This window comes from Tachypleus tridentatus, chromosome 8 (genome assembly GCF_004210375.1).
Source record: "Tachypleus tridentatus isolate NWPU-2018 chromosome 8, ASM421037v1, whole genome shotgun sequence".
Taxonomy (NCBI): domain Eukaryota; kingdom Metazoa; phylum Arthropoda; class Merostomata; order Xiphosura; family Limulidae; genus Tachypleus; species Tachypleus tridentatus.
In genome coordinates this window covers 31,414,009-31,434,665 of record NC_134832.1, presented here as the reverse complement: position 1 = coordinate 31,434,665, position 20,657 = coordinate 31,414,009, and the positions used below count along the sequence as shown (strand labels likewise).

General features: G+C 32.9%; 1 protein-coding gene across 10 annotated transcripts in view; it reads right to left on the bottom strand.

Annotated features, from left to right (window-relative positions):
- Nucleotides 1–20,657, bottom strand: part of LOC143222095 (tensin-3-like) — a 314,899-nt gene that overhangs the window by 50,458 nt on the left and 243,784 nt on the right. For all 10 annotated transcript variants that reach the window (XM_076448035.1, XM_076448032.1, XM_076448033.1 and 7 more), the window contains 6 exons: nt 13,801–13,842; nt 13,235–13,278; nt 12,472–12,533; nt 10,912–11,009; nt 5,961–6,011; nt 4,367–4,489 (listed from right to left, as the gene is read on the bottom strand). In XM_076448035.1, the coding sequence (XP_076304150.1) occupies nt 4,367–4,489; nt 5,961–6,011; nt 10,912–11,009; nt 12,472–12,533; nt 13,235–13,278; nt 13,801–13,842 (420 nt within the window). The remainder of the gene's footprint in view (nt 1–4,366; nt 4,490–5,960; nt 6,012–10,911; nt 11,010–12,471; nt 12,534–13,234; nt 13,279–13,800; nt 13,843–20,657) is intronic.

Here is a 20,657-nt window from a genome sequence, read left to right as displayed (position 1 = left end):
TTAAAAAAAACAAACATTATATATTAGTATACAACAAAAAATGTTCTGGAACAAGAACATTAAAGACTTTTAGATCTTTGAAATGAAATATAACACTATGTAACACAAATTTTGTTCCTGGATAGTATGTGTTATTTCTTAATTGCTTATGTTGTAAAAGTACAGAAATAGGCCATTATTCCCTTCAAACTTTGCTTTTGTGACCTGGATAATGAAATTTAGAAATTAACCTATTTTCTATGTAAAAATGCCCAAATTTGCATATTTTCATTTACATAAGGTCTGAATAAAACAACATATGAATCAAGATTTACATGTATTTATACTAAAGTTATACAAAAATGAATAAAAATGTTTAGAAGTGAGTAGTTTTTCAAGATTTGTGACTGTAATGTAAACCCCTTTCACTTATCAGCCCCCAAATATAGTCTCCAATCATGTTTTCGTTATACACTCCTTGGTAGCAGCATTCAAAGTCCAGTATATCTTGGTGGAAGTGCTCTCCTTGCTCCTCTGATTATGCTCTCATGTTCTCCTTGAATTTATCAAGATGAGCATCAAGGATATGGACTTTCAGGGACATCCTGCAGCCCATTTTACCGTAGTTCTTCACCAAAGCTTCAAACAGTCCTACATAATTTTCGGCTTTGTGATTGCTCAAGAAGCCCCAAACCACTGCGACAAAGCTGCCCCAAGCCTGTTTTTCATTCCTACTAAGTTTCTTGGGGAATTCTGTGCACTTCAGGATCTTCTTTATTTGTGGTCCAACAAAGACACCAGCTTTACCCTTTGCCTCAGACAGTTTAGGGAAGAATTCTTGAAAGTACTTGAAGGTTGCAGACTCCTTATCAAGAGCTGTGACAAATTGTTTCATAAGACCCAGTTTTATGGGTAATGGTGGGAACAACACCTTCTGGAGGTCCACTAGTGGCTCACACTTGACATTGTGTCTCCCCACAGAAAACTCGGTCTGTTGTAGCCAGTGTTTCCTGTTGTAGTGCACTGTGGTATCCCTGCTGTCCCAAAGGCAAAGACAACAAGGAAACGTTTTAAAGCCTCCTTGGAGACCCATCAGGAAGGCCACCATTTTGAAGACATCAATAACCTCCCAGCCATACTAATCATACTCCAAGGCTTCTAACAAGGTGTTGATGCTGTTGCATTCCTCTTTGAGGTGCAAAAATAAGTCAGGGGAAAAGACAGATACTTATTTCTGTTATGGAGCAGCACAGCTTTGAGGCTTCTGGATGAGCTATCAATGAAGAGATGCCACTCGTTCGGGTTACAGGCAATTCCAATTGCCTCACACAGACCGAATACATTGCGACAGAAGCAGAGCCCATCTAAACGAGTGAAAAAGCTTGAAAAATGTCAGTAACAATTCCTCTGGCTTGTAACTTGCACACTTTCATTCTTGAAAATTCTTGTAAGTTCTACAACATTCTAGAAAGTTCTTGATAATTATTGTAAGTTTGAGAAAATTCTCAGCTACTCAGCAGTGAATCTACCTGGAATGTTCTGGAAAATGGGTAAACTTGAAAATTTCATTACGCAGGTACAAAAGTAAAGTTTGAAAAGAAAAATAGGTTTTTCCATTTACTTCAGGCATAAGCAGTTGGGAAATAACACTTTCTGCCCAGGAACAAAAAAAAGGAAAAATTTTGTTACATAGTGTATTCAAAGATTAACATATATATGAGTCATAAACAAGATCAACTATACATTCAAGAATTAAAAAACGAATTAAATCACTATTTTATTATTGCTAACAATAAATTTAAAATAAATGTTTCTACATATTTAACAGTACACATTTTTTGATGTCTAATATCACTAACAAAAAACAAATGCAAAAAGATTTAGATACTACAAAAAATATTTGTATTAAAATACAATTATGTCTTATACTATAAATCTTTTAGTTAACTAAAACTCTATGACAGTAAAATGTTTCTTATCAGTAGATATCAGTAATGATGTGAAGGAACTGTAAACTTCTATGTTGTATGTATACATCTGAAAGGTGATAAATATTTGAATGAACTTTGACTCTCAGTATTAAAACTAGAAGCCAGCAACACCTTAGAGAAGTTTAAGAAAGAAATCAATAAATTTATTTTTGTGTTGTTTTACTTTTCATCCAGTTTCTTTCTTTCCCAAGTCAGTCAGGTTAAGACAACTAAGATTTAATTCATAACATATTTCCTTTTATTATTACTCCACGCTAGAAACAGTGCATGGCTTCAATGGTTTGAGTGATTTATTCACTTGTGTGACAATGTCCACTTCATCAGTCACACTGATTGGTTTCTATCTTTATTAAACAAACAATGCAAATTATGGTAACCTGAACACATTACCTTGTGCATATTATAGTTTAAAGGGCATGTACCTGAAATACTTATCCAACTTACCAACAAATTAAAGCCATTCTGTAATCATTTACCAATTTCAGTACAGTTAGAAACACTCATGAGTTTAACATCACAAGTAACTTTACTGAAGTACTTACTGTGTCCCAACAATATCATTAATGTAAATAAAGAAAGTCCAAGTACTGAACCCCTTGTTACTCTGTTAATAATAATGATTCAGATTGAATGGAATCCACTAACAACAATCTTTATGTTTTCTCCCATCCAACTTCCTTTTTATCCAACAAACCAATCTGTCCCCAACCTCTACAAATGTGATTTTCTTAGCTAATTTTTCATATGACACTTTAACAAAGATTTGTTTTGACAATTAAATAAATTACACCCACACTTTCTCCCACATCCTGATAACAAGTCTCTGCAAAGAATGGCATGGTCAATCTTACCACACCTGAGAAACACTGAGAGGATCTCTTCTTTGAATAATGTGTATCAAGTTCATGTTGCTTCTTTTCACTGTGCAAATATTCTTCCTCATAAAAGGTTGTGACAATTTTTTTTTATTATTAATACATCTGAGGTGACATTGCATTACTGAATGATCACTACAAATGAGTTATAGACATGCTTATAACCAATACCACTAAATTATCATATGAAAATATTTCTTATAAAATGCGTAGGTAAAAATTAGTGGTTTAAAGAAAATCAATACTTGCATGTTAAAAAAATAACATTTAAGGAACAAGGAGTCTCTTTGTCATCTAGGGCTGTCTTGTCCACTAAACTATTAGAAAACACTCAAAGTCACCCCTTGTCAATAAAATTTATATAAAGCTCTCCTTTCAATTTACTGCTTCCACTATATTTGAAGGCCAACTATGCTTTTATAAAAATTAAACTGTTTTAGTTCAAGATGATTCCTACCCTGCTTGATTTATATTTGTATTCCCTCACTCTACCATTAAAACAAAATATAAAAATAATGCACCAACACTATCAATTCCATTATCTATCTTCAACACCTTAACCAGATCCTATATAGCTCTTCCCTGTTCAAACGAAAACAATTTCAGAGATCATAATCTGTTCTCATATGACAGCTTTTCTGTCACCAAGTGTTCTACAACTAGCCCTCCTCTGAACCCTTTTCAACATTCAATATCCTTTTTTATATGTTAAGGAGCTCAAGACTAGACACAATATTTCCAACACTGCCCAACCAGTGACCTACATAACAAAATTATAACGTCTTTAACCTTTCATTCAATAATTCTGTAGGTACAACCTAAAGTCCTTTTTGACCTACTGCTAGCAACAGCACACTGGTTAGATGGATTAAGAGACTGATCAATCAGAATACCAAGATATTTTCCTTCTAGGATACTGTCAGGGTTATCCAACAAAAGTTTAAACTTAATTAAATAACTTTATAAAACATTTTTATTAGAATTTCAAAAAACTTCTTCTACCACTGATGTAAGAATAAAAGGCCAATAATTATCAGGATAGTTTTTATTTTTTCCCTTGAAAAGAGAAGTAATATTAGTGACTTTCCATTCCTCTGGCATCTGCCCACTGTCCAAGAACTTATTAAAAAAATAATAACAAGTGACTACAATATCCAATCCTTATCCTCCTTCAAAGCCCTTGGGAAAAATCTGGTTCAGAAGTCTTAACATTTTTTAAGCTTTTTTTTTTTTTCTATCAACAAAATGTTCACACCTTCTGCACATCATCAGAATGGTAATGCTTATTCTTTCCCCTTAGTATTAAGTTCAATCTAAAATACAGTTTAATATACTTTTAAGTTCAACTTCCATAACTCTAACTACTAGGGGTTTAATGAATAGTTGTAAAATGAATTTGAAGTTATGTTCAACATGCTGGTAGTACTAGCACTTAACTCGTTACCAGCTTGTGTGAACAGTAACACGATTCATTTAATGAATGAACAATTGCAACTGTAAAATCAAAAAGCATATACTCACTTTTGAATGTAGGACACCTATATGTTGAGGATCACTATTCAGCCATGAATCCAATGATTTGCAAATACTGCATAGTTTCTCCAGGGGTGGAGCTAAATGAGCAGGCCATCCAAAATCATGTACCTGAAAATGGAAAAAAGAAGCAGCTAAGAAATATTGTGACATTGAGTAATTAAACACAAACTTGTTACACTTCCTTATGTGATGTCTTGTTTTTAAACTTTATCACATTATAAGTCATAAAAACAAACAAACATTTTGGCCTTGCATGGCATAGTGGTTAGAAAATACGTCATAATCATTATAATGTGATAGTTAATCCCATTATTCATTAATAAAGTGTAGTCCAAGATCAGGTTTACTAGACTTCCAGAGTCCAAAACTGGGGCATTCCCCCCCTCCATATAGAGTAACATCTTTTAAATAGTTTAAATTATTCATGATGTGCTAAAAACACATTGGTCCAAAAAGTCTTGATAAAACTGAAATAGAAACCTTTATAATCTGAGTGCTTTCAAAAGGTGAACTTTCTTCTTCAGGGACAATCTGAAGAAAGGTCCACCTTTCAAAAGGACTCAGGTTATAAGGGTTTCTATTTCAGTTCTATCAATAGTTTAAATTATAATAACACACTTTTACCATTTACTAAATAATCTGAAGTTTATTACATAATGTTTTCAAAACTATAGACAAATACAAATCTGCTTGGTGACGTTTTATTTTGTATAGACTGAAACATATATAATTGTGAATTTTAGTCTATAATAAACTGTTGGTTAGGTGAATAAAACAAAGTAGGGAGGGAGCACTCTACTGTGTGATCTGATTTTGTCAGATGATTCATCAAGTAAAATCTAAATGTGTTGCATTGAATGACAAATAGAACATATAAAACTTGCACTAAGGTACAGAAAACCTAGATAGTGTAATTCTTTTACCATTACCATTCAGGTCAGGAAAAAAATTAGCTAAAAATTGGGCAATCTGATATCCCTACCCAACAGTTAGCAGTGGGTGGTTGATGTTGCAACATTTTCCATTGTAACACACGCTCTTTTACATTACTTGGTAAAAATAGTGTCCAGTCCAGTCCATATAACGATAATAAATTAATTAATTTCTTAAATAAATGTTTGCTACAGGCACTTTCAGTTTCACCTGCATTCCTAACATAAACAGAAACTACTATAGGATTAATTCACACTTAACAGAACTTTCTTTGATAACAAATGCTAACTAACTTGTTTTCTATTTATAGAACCACTAAATCGTACTGAATAACTTCACTCCAACATTCTTCTCTCGATCACACCCCACTCCATCATTAATTACATGTATTTATAATGTTTATTTTCATGAATTTTCGAAATAATAACGTCAAGCGCCTTCTAGCGAACATTTAAATTGAAACATTGGAAATTTCGCTAATGTTATCGTTAAAATGTTTTAAAAAAGAAAACAATATTTACTTTTGAAACAAGCTTATATTGTTATATGTTGTCTACAAAGTGAGTTATAAATATTGAGATAAAACATATTAACGTAAAATCATGACCAAAATGTAACTTAGAAAAACATATCCAAATATTTGTACCTGTTCATTTAACTTCGATAGATCATGGCGTTTCTCAGACAGGTTGAAAACCTAAAATATTGAATAAAAAACCCGTCATTTCGAGCAAATATTAAATATCTTCTTCCATACAATTTTATCGTTCTGTTTACTTTAGATAAGTAACCATAATTTTGTTTTGTTTTAGAATTTCTCGCAAAGGTACTCGAGGGCTATTTGCGCTAGCCGTCCCTAATTTAACAGTGTAAGACTAGTTGGAAGGCAGCTAGTCATCATCACCCACCGCCAGCTCTTGGGGCTACTCTTTTACCAACGCATAGTGGGATTGACCGTAACATTATAACGCCCTCACAGCTGAAAAAGCGAACATATTTGGTGCGACGGGGATACGAACCCGCGACCCTCAGATTACTTAACCTTATGGCCTTAACCCACCTGGCCATGCCGGGCCATAACCATAATTAGTTGTCTTATAGTCTACTAGGCATTGTCATAACAATTTTGTTTGCAAAATATCTTTTAGTATACGCCTATAACTCTAACAAATGACTCAAAGCGTTCAAAATACAATTATTTTTTTATATTTTAACATTACAAGTTGTGAATAATCACCGTGGGAACGGCAGCAAGTAAGCGATTGGTCAGTATATATGATTGGTTGAAAAGCATAATGTTCCAACAAAATTTCGTCCGGCATAGCCCTGTGATTAAGGCACTCCACTCGTAAGCTGAAGGTCCCGGGTTCGAATCCCCATCACACCAAACATACACGCCCTTTCAGCCATAAGGGCGTTATAATGTGATTGTCAATCCAGTTATTTGTGGCTAAAATAGTAGCCCAAGAGTTGGCGGTGGGTGGTGATGACTATCTGTCTTTCCTCTAGTCTTACACTGCTAAATTATGGACGGCTAGTGCAGATAACTCTCGTATAGCTTTGCGATAAAAACAAATCCAACCAAGTTTTAAAATAATAATAATGTCAGTTATTTGTGGGCTTATTCGGTAACCACAACAGCTTACAGGGTACCAAGAACTGCTAACACAAAATTCATGTACAAATACGCGAACATTAAATGAATTAAGGATAGACTAATAGACTGCTTGTTCTGATATTTTGATAAAAATCGATATAAAAATGACTTATTAACAGAAATAGATTGTTATATCGTACGATAGTTCTAAGTATCTCTCTCCACTCAATTTCTACTGTAAAAAAAATTCTACCTGCACTAGACCTTAATATATAGCTTAAAATTAGATATCACTAGTGTATTAAAAAGGTTTTTATATTTCAAATACGTGATTGGTAACAATCGCGAATGAAAAAGTGTCATTTTACAACAGAAATGTAGTTAATGTAAGACTGTCTGCACTTTTGTGCGACCAAATGAAGAGATAGTGAAATTTCACTAAATGCTATAAGTATTTTATTCGTGGTCATGGTCCTAAAGAGGGAAGTAAAAATCAGTGTTAAAAGATAGCTTTTTCATTTGGCCTTGTAACTGTTTATTTTTTTCGCATAAGTGATTTCCTAAAAGTGGAAACTGGAATACTAGGTGGTATAAATATCTATATGCTGTCTGTAAACACTCTCACAGCCTACATAAAAAATGGAGGGAAATACGACAACCTTGTAAAGAAAAAGATTAAAAATTATACACCAGTAGTTTGTTGTTGTGTTTTATAAAGGATTTATTTTGCACAATTTGGAAACGAGATTTGAAAAAAAAAACGGTGCAGTGATTTTTAAAATGGCATTAAAACATAAGCCTGATCTTGTTTATACAAAATTGTATTCAGCTATATCCATCAATGAGCTCTCTCTATATAGCCCCCCAGTGGCTCAGCGGTATGTCTGCGGATATAACGCTAAAAACCGGGTTTCGATACCCGTGGTGGGCAGAGCACAGATAGTCCATTGTGTAGTTTTGTACTTAATTCAAATCAACAACTCTCTCTATATATATATATATATATTTATACCGGAGTGCTTACTAAGCTGATTGGAGCAAGAACACTTAGTTACCCCCTGGGTTAGAGAATAACACACGAACTACAGTCACGTGGAGTTAAACGTCATAGTAATACGCGCGGATTTGCTTCAAAGACAAGGATAACAACACTGTATTAGCAGGCCATGGAATAATATAATTAACTACCTATTACTAGCGGATTTGCCTCATCCTGTTTAACATTGGGTATTCTTATGATAGCTTTGTAATGGTAATGTCTAATATATTTTTTTAATTTAAATTAAAAAGTAAAAAAAAAAAGCCATTTCGGCACAGTCATCTAGATATGAACATAATTTTTCAAACTTTAATACAAAATGATGTAATAAACAAGCCACACATGTATATATTAACTCTGTATCGTACGTCTACACTGTAAATAACGCTATTAGTAATATTTTATATATGAAAACACATAGTTTGCTCAATGTCTCCCCAGTAGTGCAGTGGCATGTTTGTAGACTTTACTACTGCCAGCTTTCGATACCCGTGGTACGTAGAACACAAATAGCCCATTGTATAGGTTTGCGCTTAATAAGAAAGAACCACTTTGGGTTTATTGTTTTACCTAAGTTATTGTATAAACTGACCTTACTTTAAAAAAGTATGGATTTTTTCAAAGGCATTAAAGGAACTAAACATATGGTCTGTATATTATAGATATGTGCATAACAATGATATTCTAATGTGGTATAATAATATAACATAGGTTTATCCTTTCTTTACTATTTATTTTAAATCTAATTTTGTTCTTTATATGCGTAACTTTTCACATGACACGTGGTCTTATTTCAAGTTACCTCAGTGCCTGTTACCGCCCTTAAAGAATATTGTTTTTTGTAACTATTTCAGAAAGTTCATAGCATTGTTAGTTACATAGTGTACAGTTAATTTCTTGAGATCCAGCCCCACCTATGTGGAATGAGTGTGCCCAGCGTGGTATTGCAATCTTACTTCGCAATTATGAGGTTTCTTGGACTGTCGAAAAATTTCGTTTAATTAGTATTAACTTAAGCCTAATCAAGATTTGGTTTGGTGGAGAAGTGACCGTGCATAATCAAGGAAGTGCCCCTAGTGTATTCTTAAGTGTATAAAAATATTTTTCTTCGTGTCCATTCTACTTATTTCTCGGAGTTTACTTAGCGAGCACAGATTCATCACTGTTTCACAGGCCAACCTGATAGTGATAAAACTGCAAAATATTTTCAATTCACTAATTATAAAATATTTTTTAAAGGCAGGCAGTAACTACGTTAGTTATTTTCTACATCGTAGTTAATATACATGAAATAGTGTATTTATATCTAATACCCCACTTTGACATCATTTTATTCTTTGAGATTTGTATTTTAATATTTGAATCAGGCGCACTACAATTCTACGTTTAGGTGTAGTGTAACAATTACAAGCATATCATGTTATGCTTGTAATCTAAAAGTATGAACACACTTTACTGGCGTTGTGTACATTGTTAGCAATAGTAGAAATGCTACCATTCAAAATAAATGTAAGTAATCCAACTAGACAGCTCTAAGCAAAGCAATCCAAATGTAATAAACTAGCATATTAGTTACGAGATGACGTCACTATTCTTCTCTACCAGCATAGTCGCGAATTTTTGTGTGTCTCAAATGCTGAATTCTTTTTTAGAAAAAAAACGTGCTTATTAGAATCACGTTGTGGATTTTCAAACGCTGATTATTCTTCGTTAAAACAAGTTCGTTATCGAATGTAAATTTTCAAGAGAGTAAAAAGATGTTGATAGAAAATGATTGTAGCCTGATATAAAATGAACAGCTTTTATAATGTAATAAAAATAGTGCAGACACATTATTTAGAAAGTTTTCAAGCTAACGTGTGACTAATGATATGAAGAAATTAGAAAATAACATAACTGAGCCAGGAAGTGAATTTTAAAGTTCATGAATACGTCTACATTATTATACGAGATAGAAGATGAAAAATATAAATAAAATAACATTAAAAATAAACTCTGTGACATTGCACGTCGAGCATAAAATAATTATAAAGAGCAGATGTTTTCGCCAAGTTAAATTAAATATTTTTAACACTTAACATCTTTTAACTTGAGATACTTAGCTTTCCTTTTGTTTTAATTGTAAAAAAACATTTTTATAATGATATTTTAATGCTTTTCTAATGTATATGAAAACGGTTTCGGATAAAATTTACGATGGTTATCGAGAAAACACAAGAAGTTTCATAAAATGCTGAAATAAATCTAACATATGTATATGATTTTACATCTTTACACGAGTGTGTGTTTTGCTTTTTTTTTTATTAGGCTTAAGTGGCCTATACTTTTACACAGTATGTTTTGGTGACATTTATTTTTTATTAAGAATGGTACGGACAGTAAGTATTATATCAAAAGTGGTTAAGGACCAGGCGCCTTCTCTTACGGTCAGCGAACTATGTGTATCCACTTCGGGTTTTATGTAAAATTTCATTTGAGAATTTGGAAAAGGAGATTGTAGAGTATTTTAAACGTGAATTGCTGTATCCAACTACACAGTAATTCCTTTTTATTCGATTCTTCTCCCCAAGAATTGCATAATTTTATTATACATAATTATCCATCATTGATTTTGTTGGGCTACGTCTTTTGCATCAAGAAATATCTGTACATTACCAGAATTACCAATATTAAGAAAGTAATATCAAACTATTTTTCATTAACTTTGTTCAAAGAGGAAAAAGAGGTTAAAATCTGTTTGATTATATTACACAACGACAGATAAGTAAATCACACTTAAAGCACAACTTCAAGTTGTATTGGCTTATCTGTCCTCCGGCAGAACAGCGGTAAGTTTACCCAATTACACTGCTAAAAGTCGGGGTTCGATTTCTCGCGCTGGACGCTGTAGACAGTCCAATGTGGCTTTGCTCTGAAACAGTAAAAAAACATCAACAGCAACAAAAAAAGAGTTTCACTTACCATATACTTATTTCCATGTTTTGTTCGAAGCATTCGAGTTACTTCTTTTAAATTATTCCTGTACGTAGCATCTGTTCCAGACTCAGGAAAAGTCAGGACTGTTGGAAAATCGTAACAAAATTAAAACTAAGTACATGCTTGAACGAACTCAAGTATAACAATAAATCGTACAAGTAAATACTATCTGTATGTTATTAAGAAGTTCAGTTTTGTAGCTAAAGCACATCCACATTAAAATGAAACGTTCCGAATAAAAATAAAATTACAATTTATGACTGCTAGCTTCCTGATCTATGCATATTACATATTACAAATTATTTATTCTGCTAAAAGTCCCCAATGGAGAAGCAATAAGTTTATGGAATTACATTGTTAAAATACGGGATTCGATTCTTTACAATGTACATGACACAGTTAGCTCTTTATGTATCTTTTTTATTTGTATTTAAGCACAAAGCTACGCAATGGGCTATTTGTGCTGTGCTTATCGCGAGTATCGAAATTCAGTTTTTACCTTTAGACTTACTACCGATCCGCTGGATATGCTAAAACATTTTGCTATAATAACATAATAATTACTAATAACAAATATTAATTGAAAACATGGAAAACAACTTAGCATTACATTATTAGGTTGAACATGGTCAAGTGGTTATCGTGCCACATGTAAGGATGTTACAACTGCTTCTTGTCTTCTTCGCTTTTCTATTAATTAAAAGAAATTATATAGGTGTTAGGTATTGACGAGTGGTTTAAATGCATCTTCTCAACAATTATAAATTAGGCATTAGTATGCCTGAACCTTGGAAACTCTGTTTCTAGCCGTTTAGCCCGTATGTGTTCCATAAGGTGATGTCCAGACTGAAAATAATAAACTTGGCTTTTAAACCAAGGCTAATATTACACGCACGTCAATCTGTTTTATCACTTTTTTTTTTTTTTTTCACCTACGCACCAATCGCTATGGTTCAGTAATCAATGACAATTAATCCGAGAATCTACGAATACGCCTTCTGCATTCTGGGGGCGTGGGTGTGCTATAGAAGTGATGGCCAGTTCCTTACTATTTGAACATATAACTGTAGCCCAGTATTCAACGGAAGGCACATTTTGTCCAGTTGTCTTCATTCTAGTCTACGATTTCGAAATGAAGAATGGCTATGCGCAAATAACCTTTTAAAGTAACTTCGCACTAAAATTTTTAAGAAAACAAAACAAAAATATCTTTGCAAATAGGATGCATACTAAATTATCTTTAACGGTTTTTTTTTCTTTTATTTGGAAATTATAGCCGTATCCACAAAATAGCATATGTGATAAAATCGGTCACCCTTCTCTCCGGAATCTATCTTAATGAATCAACTTTCGAACATAGATCTTTGACAACATTCACTGAAACATACCTTACTTAGATCGACGTATAGCAAGTTTATTTTTTTCTTATTATTAGGCTACGAAATGACAGAAACATGGGTGACAAATGTAGGTTTTCAGTTATGTTGTTTTCTTCCACTATGAACAACTTTAAAAAGAAAATGTTTCGTCTTTCATTATACTTACCGATAATACGTTCTGTAATGTACGTTATGTCCATCATAAAACTGGATAGTCTTTCCATTTCTCTGGCAGAAGGAAAATAGTCTTTTATTCAAAGGCACTTAAAATTATACGTGTGGCTAACACTCTATTCATTCGTTAATTTATAGAGCACATTACATACTTCCCACAATTCAAAGTGTCTGTTAACTTCCACGTACACAAAACAACACCAGCTAAATATATCATTAAAACTTCTGAATTATTTTAGAAGAACTAATAGTTTAACCATAACTTTGCAATAAAAATGCAAAAATATATTTCATGTCAAATTATAACGTATCCAGCATCACGTATTATATCGACTATACCGAAACATGTGTTTCTGATAGGTCAGGTAATTTTATAAATCTCCTTAGTAAAATACACTATTTTTCATCTTTAAACACAGTCTTTTAATAGTATATATATATATGTATGTAGTTAATTTGTTTTTAATAAAATGATTTGTTTATATGGTTATAATAAATTAAATTACTTTTTCTGCTCTTTTTCGGTATCAAAACTTGAATTTTCGCTCAGGTTATTTACTGCTATAAAATGTTTCTGTTTAATTAATGTAAAATCTCTGATCTTCGCACATTTGCACAATTAATCAATCTGGGAGAGAATTAAAACCTCTCTCAAGCCGACATTGTTGACCTGCAAATATCTACATTTCCGTTAATTAGGCTTAGTGACTCAACTGTCTAGTGATTTTTCATTGGTGTCTCTCTCTAAGCCTTACCTTGGACTTCTGTGATAATCAAGCGATCTTGTGCCAGGACTTCTCTGAATAATGAAAAAGAAAAAAACTAGATAGAGTAAACATTGTCTTCTAAAATTAATAAAGGTAAAGTAGTATTTTAACAATAAATTTTCATAATTATGTCTTTTCTTTCAGCTGTAATTTTAATAAACACAGTTTCTTGTTGTTGATAAAACTGGTTTTGTTCCAACCATTTTATTACTTACAGCCAATTTCATGCATTGATAACTGTCAAAAATAATTTCATTCTTTCTAGTGACCGTTACATTTCCGTTCGTTTTGTGTGAATAATGAAAGATTATTACCCTATACAAGACTTTAATAATACTGCTGATTCATACACTCATGAATTAATACTACGAGTAAATTAGACAACTGGTTTATAAGTACACTTTAATGAAAATGTAGCGAATGTTACGGAAAGCTGACTAGTTCTTACTAAACAAGTCTAATGTTAACCAGCCAATAAAACTGAACCTCTTCAATGTATTTATTAAGAATGATAGTTGGCATTTTAAACTATGGAGTTATATAAATTTACTAACCGGTCTCCGGGTGTGAGACTGCCTCAAGCCTTCGTGGCTTTGCTGAATAGAAAAATAAATAAAACGAACAAATATAGCAACCCAATTCTTTTTCAATGAAAACATTTCACCTTAAACTTTTATGATAAATAAAATACAAGATTTAAGTTAATATTGGAATATTAACTCATTCATGTAGAAAGATAAAGCTGTGATAGGAAAATGATAATTTTTCAATCAAATGACTGGACTACAATGATTATTTACAGTCAGTTTGTTTGTTGTTAAGCGCAAAACTATAAAACGGGTTCAGTGATGTCGAGAAAACCCACTTGTAGAGAAATATATATGCAAAAACGGGTTATCCATGCTGTGGCCACCTTATAGTTTTAAGCCTTCAGTCTGACAGCCGTGTTAATGGAGGGAATTTAGAAGCGGATTATTTTAATAAGTTATTGGTTTCATTTTCCTCTTACCATTTGCACGGTAAAGATTTTCTTCTGGGAAAATGTAATTTAAATTATTACATGCAATATTAACTTTAATTTGGTGTTAGATCACTTTATCTATCATGAAAAATTTATATAATCTCTCCATTAGACCTATTCCAAAATGGTTTTGCAATTACGACTAAGATTTATAAATATTGTGCAACTGAATCATCTCCACTACACCATCTTTAGAATTTTTCAAGAAATTATTCACAATAAAGATAAAACATAACGAAAAAAAGATTATTTCAAGTGAAATATCAAGTACGTATAACAAACCATTTTTTTTATTGTTAGGTTTACGTACGGACTGGATTCTTTACAGTAGGTATTAGTGACTTGATGAGGATAAATTAAACAATAAGCAAACAGTACATAGTACATCTATTTCAAAATAATATATTAAACCAATTTCAACGTCTATATAAATGTTTGTTACATTATTGGTTGTCAAAGTTGTATCCACAGCTTTAAATAATTGTCTCTTTTTCTTCAAAAGTCTAGTTCACTTATTTTATAACACAACTGACAAGACAAATTATTTGTCTCTACTTTGTTATTACAATTCGATCTATAATAATTTCACTTTAAAAATCGCCGCTATCCGCTCTTTGTGGCTAAACTCACAATCACGCAGTCAAGATCTACGTAAAACGCATATTTATATCTCGAAAGAGGTCTAGAACGTTTAACACACTACTAGATATTGTGTTGTGAAAATAATCAACTAAACAATCATAAAAACTCACAAAGTTCTAGTATCATGGTGCAATAATATAACAATCACCAATCCATAACTACTGAACTACATAATATATAATTCGTAAAGAGTTACGTAAAGAAACTTTATTGTTAAGCTATACAATTGGTTATTAGTATAGAAACCTGACTTTTAGCGTTTGAAGATACATTAGACCTAAAAGTAGAAGACTAAATCTTTCTACTTTTAGCTTAGTCTAACATAAAGTATCTCAAAAGTCTGTCCTCACAGACAAAATTCATTGTTAACCTTTTTTTAACAACTATTCAAATTGTGTTCCATCAACTTGCATACATATATCATACATACTTTCTCTTAATCTGTATAGTCACGCAATAAATATATTTTAATTATCTGAAAAAATCAATTATACACAATAGAACTGTCATGAGTACGGACGTTTTAGACTATATGTATGAACTTAAGTAAACATATGAAAATATAATGTTATACTGGAGACTTAAGCAGTACGCTAGCTGCAAGTTGTGGAATCTTTAACTATATTAATATTTCACCTGAAAAGTATTTAAACAAACCACTTTGACAACAGTATTAAAAACAAACCAAAATCCAAGTGTATTATATAAATAAAATGTAAGACGATTTCTACTAAATATTTACTTTAAAGTAATAAAATATTTTTAATAATAGTACTTAGCCCTCATATTTTGAATATATAGTTGTAATTATGTTTAATTTATGCAGAATTATTACACCTAACATTTCATGAAAAAATAAAACTTTGATAACAGTTTTGAAGAGAAAACAAAATTAACATGCAATAAAATTGAGAAATTCTAAACAAAAATTAGATCCTAACCTATCAGTAACAGAATGCGAGTCTTCAGTTTTTATTAATTGAGTCTAAACCGTTATTGCTTAATTATGAGTACAGATATAAAACCAAAGCCAAGATAAATAAATCGAATGACGGTAGCAGTTAAGATTTATGGCGTATACATTGATACTCTTCAAGATCTACGATTGTGTCCCCTCTCACACTGGAGCCCCGAGTATTTGATACCCTAGATGTAAATTTTAATCAGTACTATTTCTGACAGTTTAAGCCAAAAAAAATCTACAAAGTGCAATCGCTAGGATAAATTACACCTGAAGGTAGAATACAAAATTATATATACTTTTGACAGCTTAAACCTAATAAACTTAAAGTATAATCGCTAGGCTAAATGACAACTAAAGGTAGAATACAAATTTGTAAATATATTTCTGACAATTTAAGCATAACAAAGTACACATGTTAGGCTAAGTGCCACCTACATGTAGGATAGAGAGTTATATACATTTCTGACAGTCTAAGCCTAACACACTCTTACAAATTACAATCGTTTGGCTAAATGCCATCTACAGCTGAGATACAAATGTGTACTTTTCTGATCACTATGCTTTAAGCAAGACAATACGTTTTATAAAAAAAACAAAAACGAAAACAAGTTTGTTAGAAAGCCAAACTAAGCCAACAAGATCTTGACAATAAACATTTTCCAGCTAATGATAGATATGTATATACTAACAGCTTATTTGTGAAGCCTTACTAGGCAAGTTTTAGGGCATGTTCCTCCCCTAATGACGTTTGGAAAATGAGAATTGAAGTGGTGGTTTTACTGTATTTTAGAGGTGCCAAGCATTACAATTTGAGCGTAATCATTACGATTTTGGTGTATACATTACGACTATACGCTTATACAGACAAATATTATGACTTGTTGCAACTCCCAAATTATTATATATTACATAGGCCTATACAATAAAGTGATAAATTGTTCCCCCAGGGCTTGAAAGGGGTGAAAAGAAAATTTCTAGTGAGAAACAAATAGATGTTGATAACAAATAAAAGACATAGTCCAAATGGCTACTTGCAATAATAATGTTTGTGCTTGAAATAATAAAAAAAATATTTGTACCAATAATTTGAGTGGGTTTGTTTTTGGTTTGTTTGTTTTTGGAATTTCGCACAAAGCTACTCGAGGGCTATCTGTGCTAGCCGTCCCTAATTTAGCAGTGTAAGACTAGAGGGAAGGCAGCTAGTCATCACCACCCACCGCCAACTCTTGGGCTACTCTTTTACCAACGAATAGTGGGATTGACCGTACATTATACGCCCCCACGGCTGGGAGGGCGAGCATGTTTAGCGCGACTCGGGCGCGAACCCGCGACCCTCGGATTACGAGTCGCACGCCTTATGCGCTTGGCCATGCCAGGCCAATTTGAGTGGGTGCTTCACCATACTGGATACGTGGGGGAATCCATAGTTACGTCATCAGTGCTTGTCAGCCAATCAGCGCTCGCGTAGATGGGTATTTCTCGTTTTCTAAGCGGCATAGAAACACCAATGCGATCGTTCACAAGATAAAAAAAAAAGAGGCCTCGTTCACCAGATTGTCTTGTTTCTGGCAAGACTAAAAGGACTACAACTGTGAATCAAGAATTTAGGAAAGAGTATAGTGCATAATATCCGGTCATTGCATCAAAAGTCAGTGACAGTCATGCGTTTTGTACAGTTTGTCACATCGATTTTTCTGTGGCGCATGGCGGGATAAACTATTGTTCCAGACATACAAAATCGGCATTTCACCAGTAAAAGGCTGAGGCGAAGACAAAAACGATGCAGATAACGACATTTATGAGTAAGAATTCAGAATATGAAACCATAAATGCAGAAGTGGTGTTCACGCAATTCGTCATTGCTCGTAATTTACCCTTAGCTGTAGCCGATCATGCAGGACATCTATTCAGAAAAATGTTCCCAGACTCTGATGTAGCGAAAAAATATGGCTGTGCTAGAACCAAAACTACAGCCATTGTACAAATGTTGGGTTGTAAAGATCGTAAAATGATTTCAAGCATACATACTAACAGTGTTTACAGTTTAGCCACAGATGGATCCACAGACATGGATGACTCAAAACTGTATCCAGTGGTTGTATGATATCTGTACGGGCTTTGTTTACAATCATTACGCTCAGTCATTTGAAATAGTTGGCATCTCTGTATTTTTACGTGCACTTCTTTATCTGTTATGTTCTAAACATATGTATTTTGTAATATTAGCTAATTATGTTAGTGATTTTTAAATAAATTCATTGCTGTTGTGTTCTTTGAAAAAGAATCAGGTATATTAACTTACGTACCTATATAATTTTCTGACATTTGTGAGTGAGCAGGTATCATTCACCTAATGTGTTTGAGGTGACAGAACTGATATCTGTATTGTAATATCTCTGTGTGGAAATGTTTTCAGTACATGGAACGATAAAAGCTACCGTATAAAGTTTATTAGAATATTATTTATTTATGTTCCAATAATGACCGAGTCAAATACTTACTGAAGTTATGATAAATAAAATTTAATTTGAACAAAAATTATTTATTTACGGTAAAGGCCCAGTTGAAAGATCATATGTTTCAGATTTTTTTTCAATAGTCGTTTAAAATGCAAAGATGTCTAGTAAGCAGTTTGACCAAATACATATGTTATTAACACTATATTTACAATGAAATATCCAAGAGGTAATCACTTAGAAGACAACATTTATAGCATAAATCTTAATGGTTCATGATTTAATGTTCATAATACTTTCTTTCACATATTTCTTTGGGTAACATATTTAAACCTTACAATAAACTTACTAATTTACGAACTAACTTTGGGCATGTAATTACTTATGAAATTTCATCAGTTTTTTCCTTCTAGCTTTACTTATATTTAAGATGCATACATTTAAACATAACACGGTTTAAAGGTAAAATATATATTAATTTAAAACGATTGGCTATATAAATATTAGTAAAGGACTCTCTTGAAATAATAAGCCTTTGAGCAATTTACAATAGCCTACGTAACGTTTTCCCTTTGAGAATGAAATGCAGTTAATTACGCGATTTTGTTTTAGCGTAGAACAGATAGTAGCCTAGTAATTAGCGTGCTTAAACTATGACTTCAAGTGTTCATTGTGTTTTATTAAGGCTGCAGGTGCGCTATAAGAATGACGGTTGAATCCTAGTATTCGGTCAGATAGGAGTAGGCCAAGAAGTGGCGGTGGGTGTTGTCAACTATCTCTCTTCTCTGTAAGAAATTAAGGACCGCTAAGCGCAATGAATCAATCATGCCGCACATGCACAAAAGAAAAGAAAAATATTACAATGGTTTGTTATTCGTAAATACCAAACATTTAAGAGTGTTTGATTAGATGACACTTTGGAAATGACCCGATTAAATATATATGTCACTGTGCAGCATGCTTTATAAAGGGGAAAGTTTCAGACCTTTCATGAAGGTTTGTTTTACCCACTCTTTATATTGTTTTCTATTTTATAAGACTATACTCACTCCCATCAGTTTTAGTGTTTCACGCAAGGTTTGGTTTGGTTTGTTTTGAATTTCGCTCAAAGCTACATGAGAGCTATCTGCGCTAGCCGTCCCTAATTTAGCAGTGTAAGACTAGAGGGAAGGCACCTTGTCATCACCACCCATCGCCAACTTTTGGGCTACTCTTTTACCAACAAATAGTGGGATTGACCGTCACATTATAACGCCTCCACGGCTGAAAGGGCGAGCATACTTGGTGCGACGGGGATTTACACAAGGAGCATGTGACTTAGTAATAAGGCCCAGTTGTCACTGTAAAAGAAACTATTATTTATAGCACCCCATTCGTCCGGCAGAGTTCAAATGTCTAATAATAAACATGTCTTCTAAGTTTGAGATACTTAGCTGAATGCATTTTCAGTAAAAGCAGAAAACAAACTTCAAACTAGACAAGTCTGTCTGTTTTAAAGGCTGTTTTAAAAGAAAGCCACATTGGGCTATCCTTTGCGTCTATCATGGGAAATCAAACCCCGGATCTTAGCGTTGTAAGTTCATAAACTTACCGCCATTCCAACGGGGCACATAGACAAGCCAAGACAACGCGACTATGCGATCGAATAATAACTGTTCAATTTACAGACGCTAGATTGATTGTGGTATACGAACAGAGGAACTGTTGTTGTTGTACCGCTAAACTACGCAACAGGCTGTCTGCAGCGCTCTGTCCGCTGCAAGGATCGAACCTCGTATTTAAATAGTGTAAGTCCGGAAACTTACCACTGACCCATGGAGAGACCAAGTAGAAAGGACAAACAAAAATTGAATCGATGTATAAATATAACACATAGATCAGAACTATATTTATCATCCTTCGCACTTAGTTTCTAATTATTTTATAATTTGTGAGGGTTTAAGTCTTGAAAGTACAACTATATTTTGTCTCAACCTTGGTACTAATCCTTTTGACTAGAAAGAAAATTACCACTTCGTGTTTGTTAAAGTACAAATGTATCTTGCCCCATTAACCAATTTTGCATAGGATAAGACTTGTGTATAAAAACCTTTTTAACTACAGAGTGAAATTGATGGCCCTGTAATAAATTCATATATAGCACGCGACTTCCTTTTTAACCGACTTCTTTTTACACTGAAGCATTCAAGGAATGTAGAGTTTCAAAGAGTATGGATATAATTTTGAATTTTCCATTAATTTATTATTACTGTATTTTTATATTTACTGTTGATGTATATCATCGTTCACTGAAATATGAGAACTTGTTTTAAAAATAAACATTTTAAT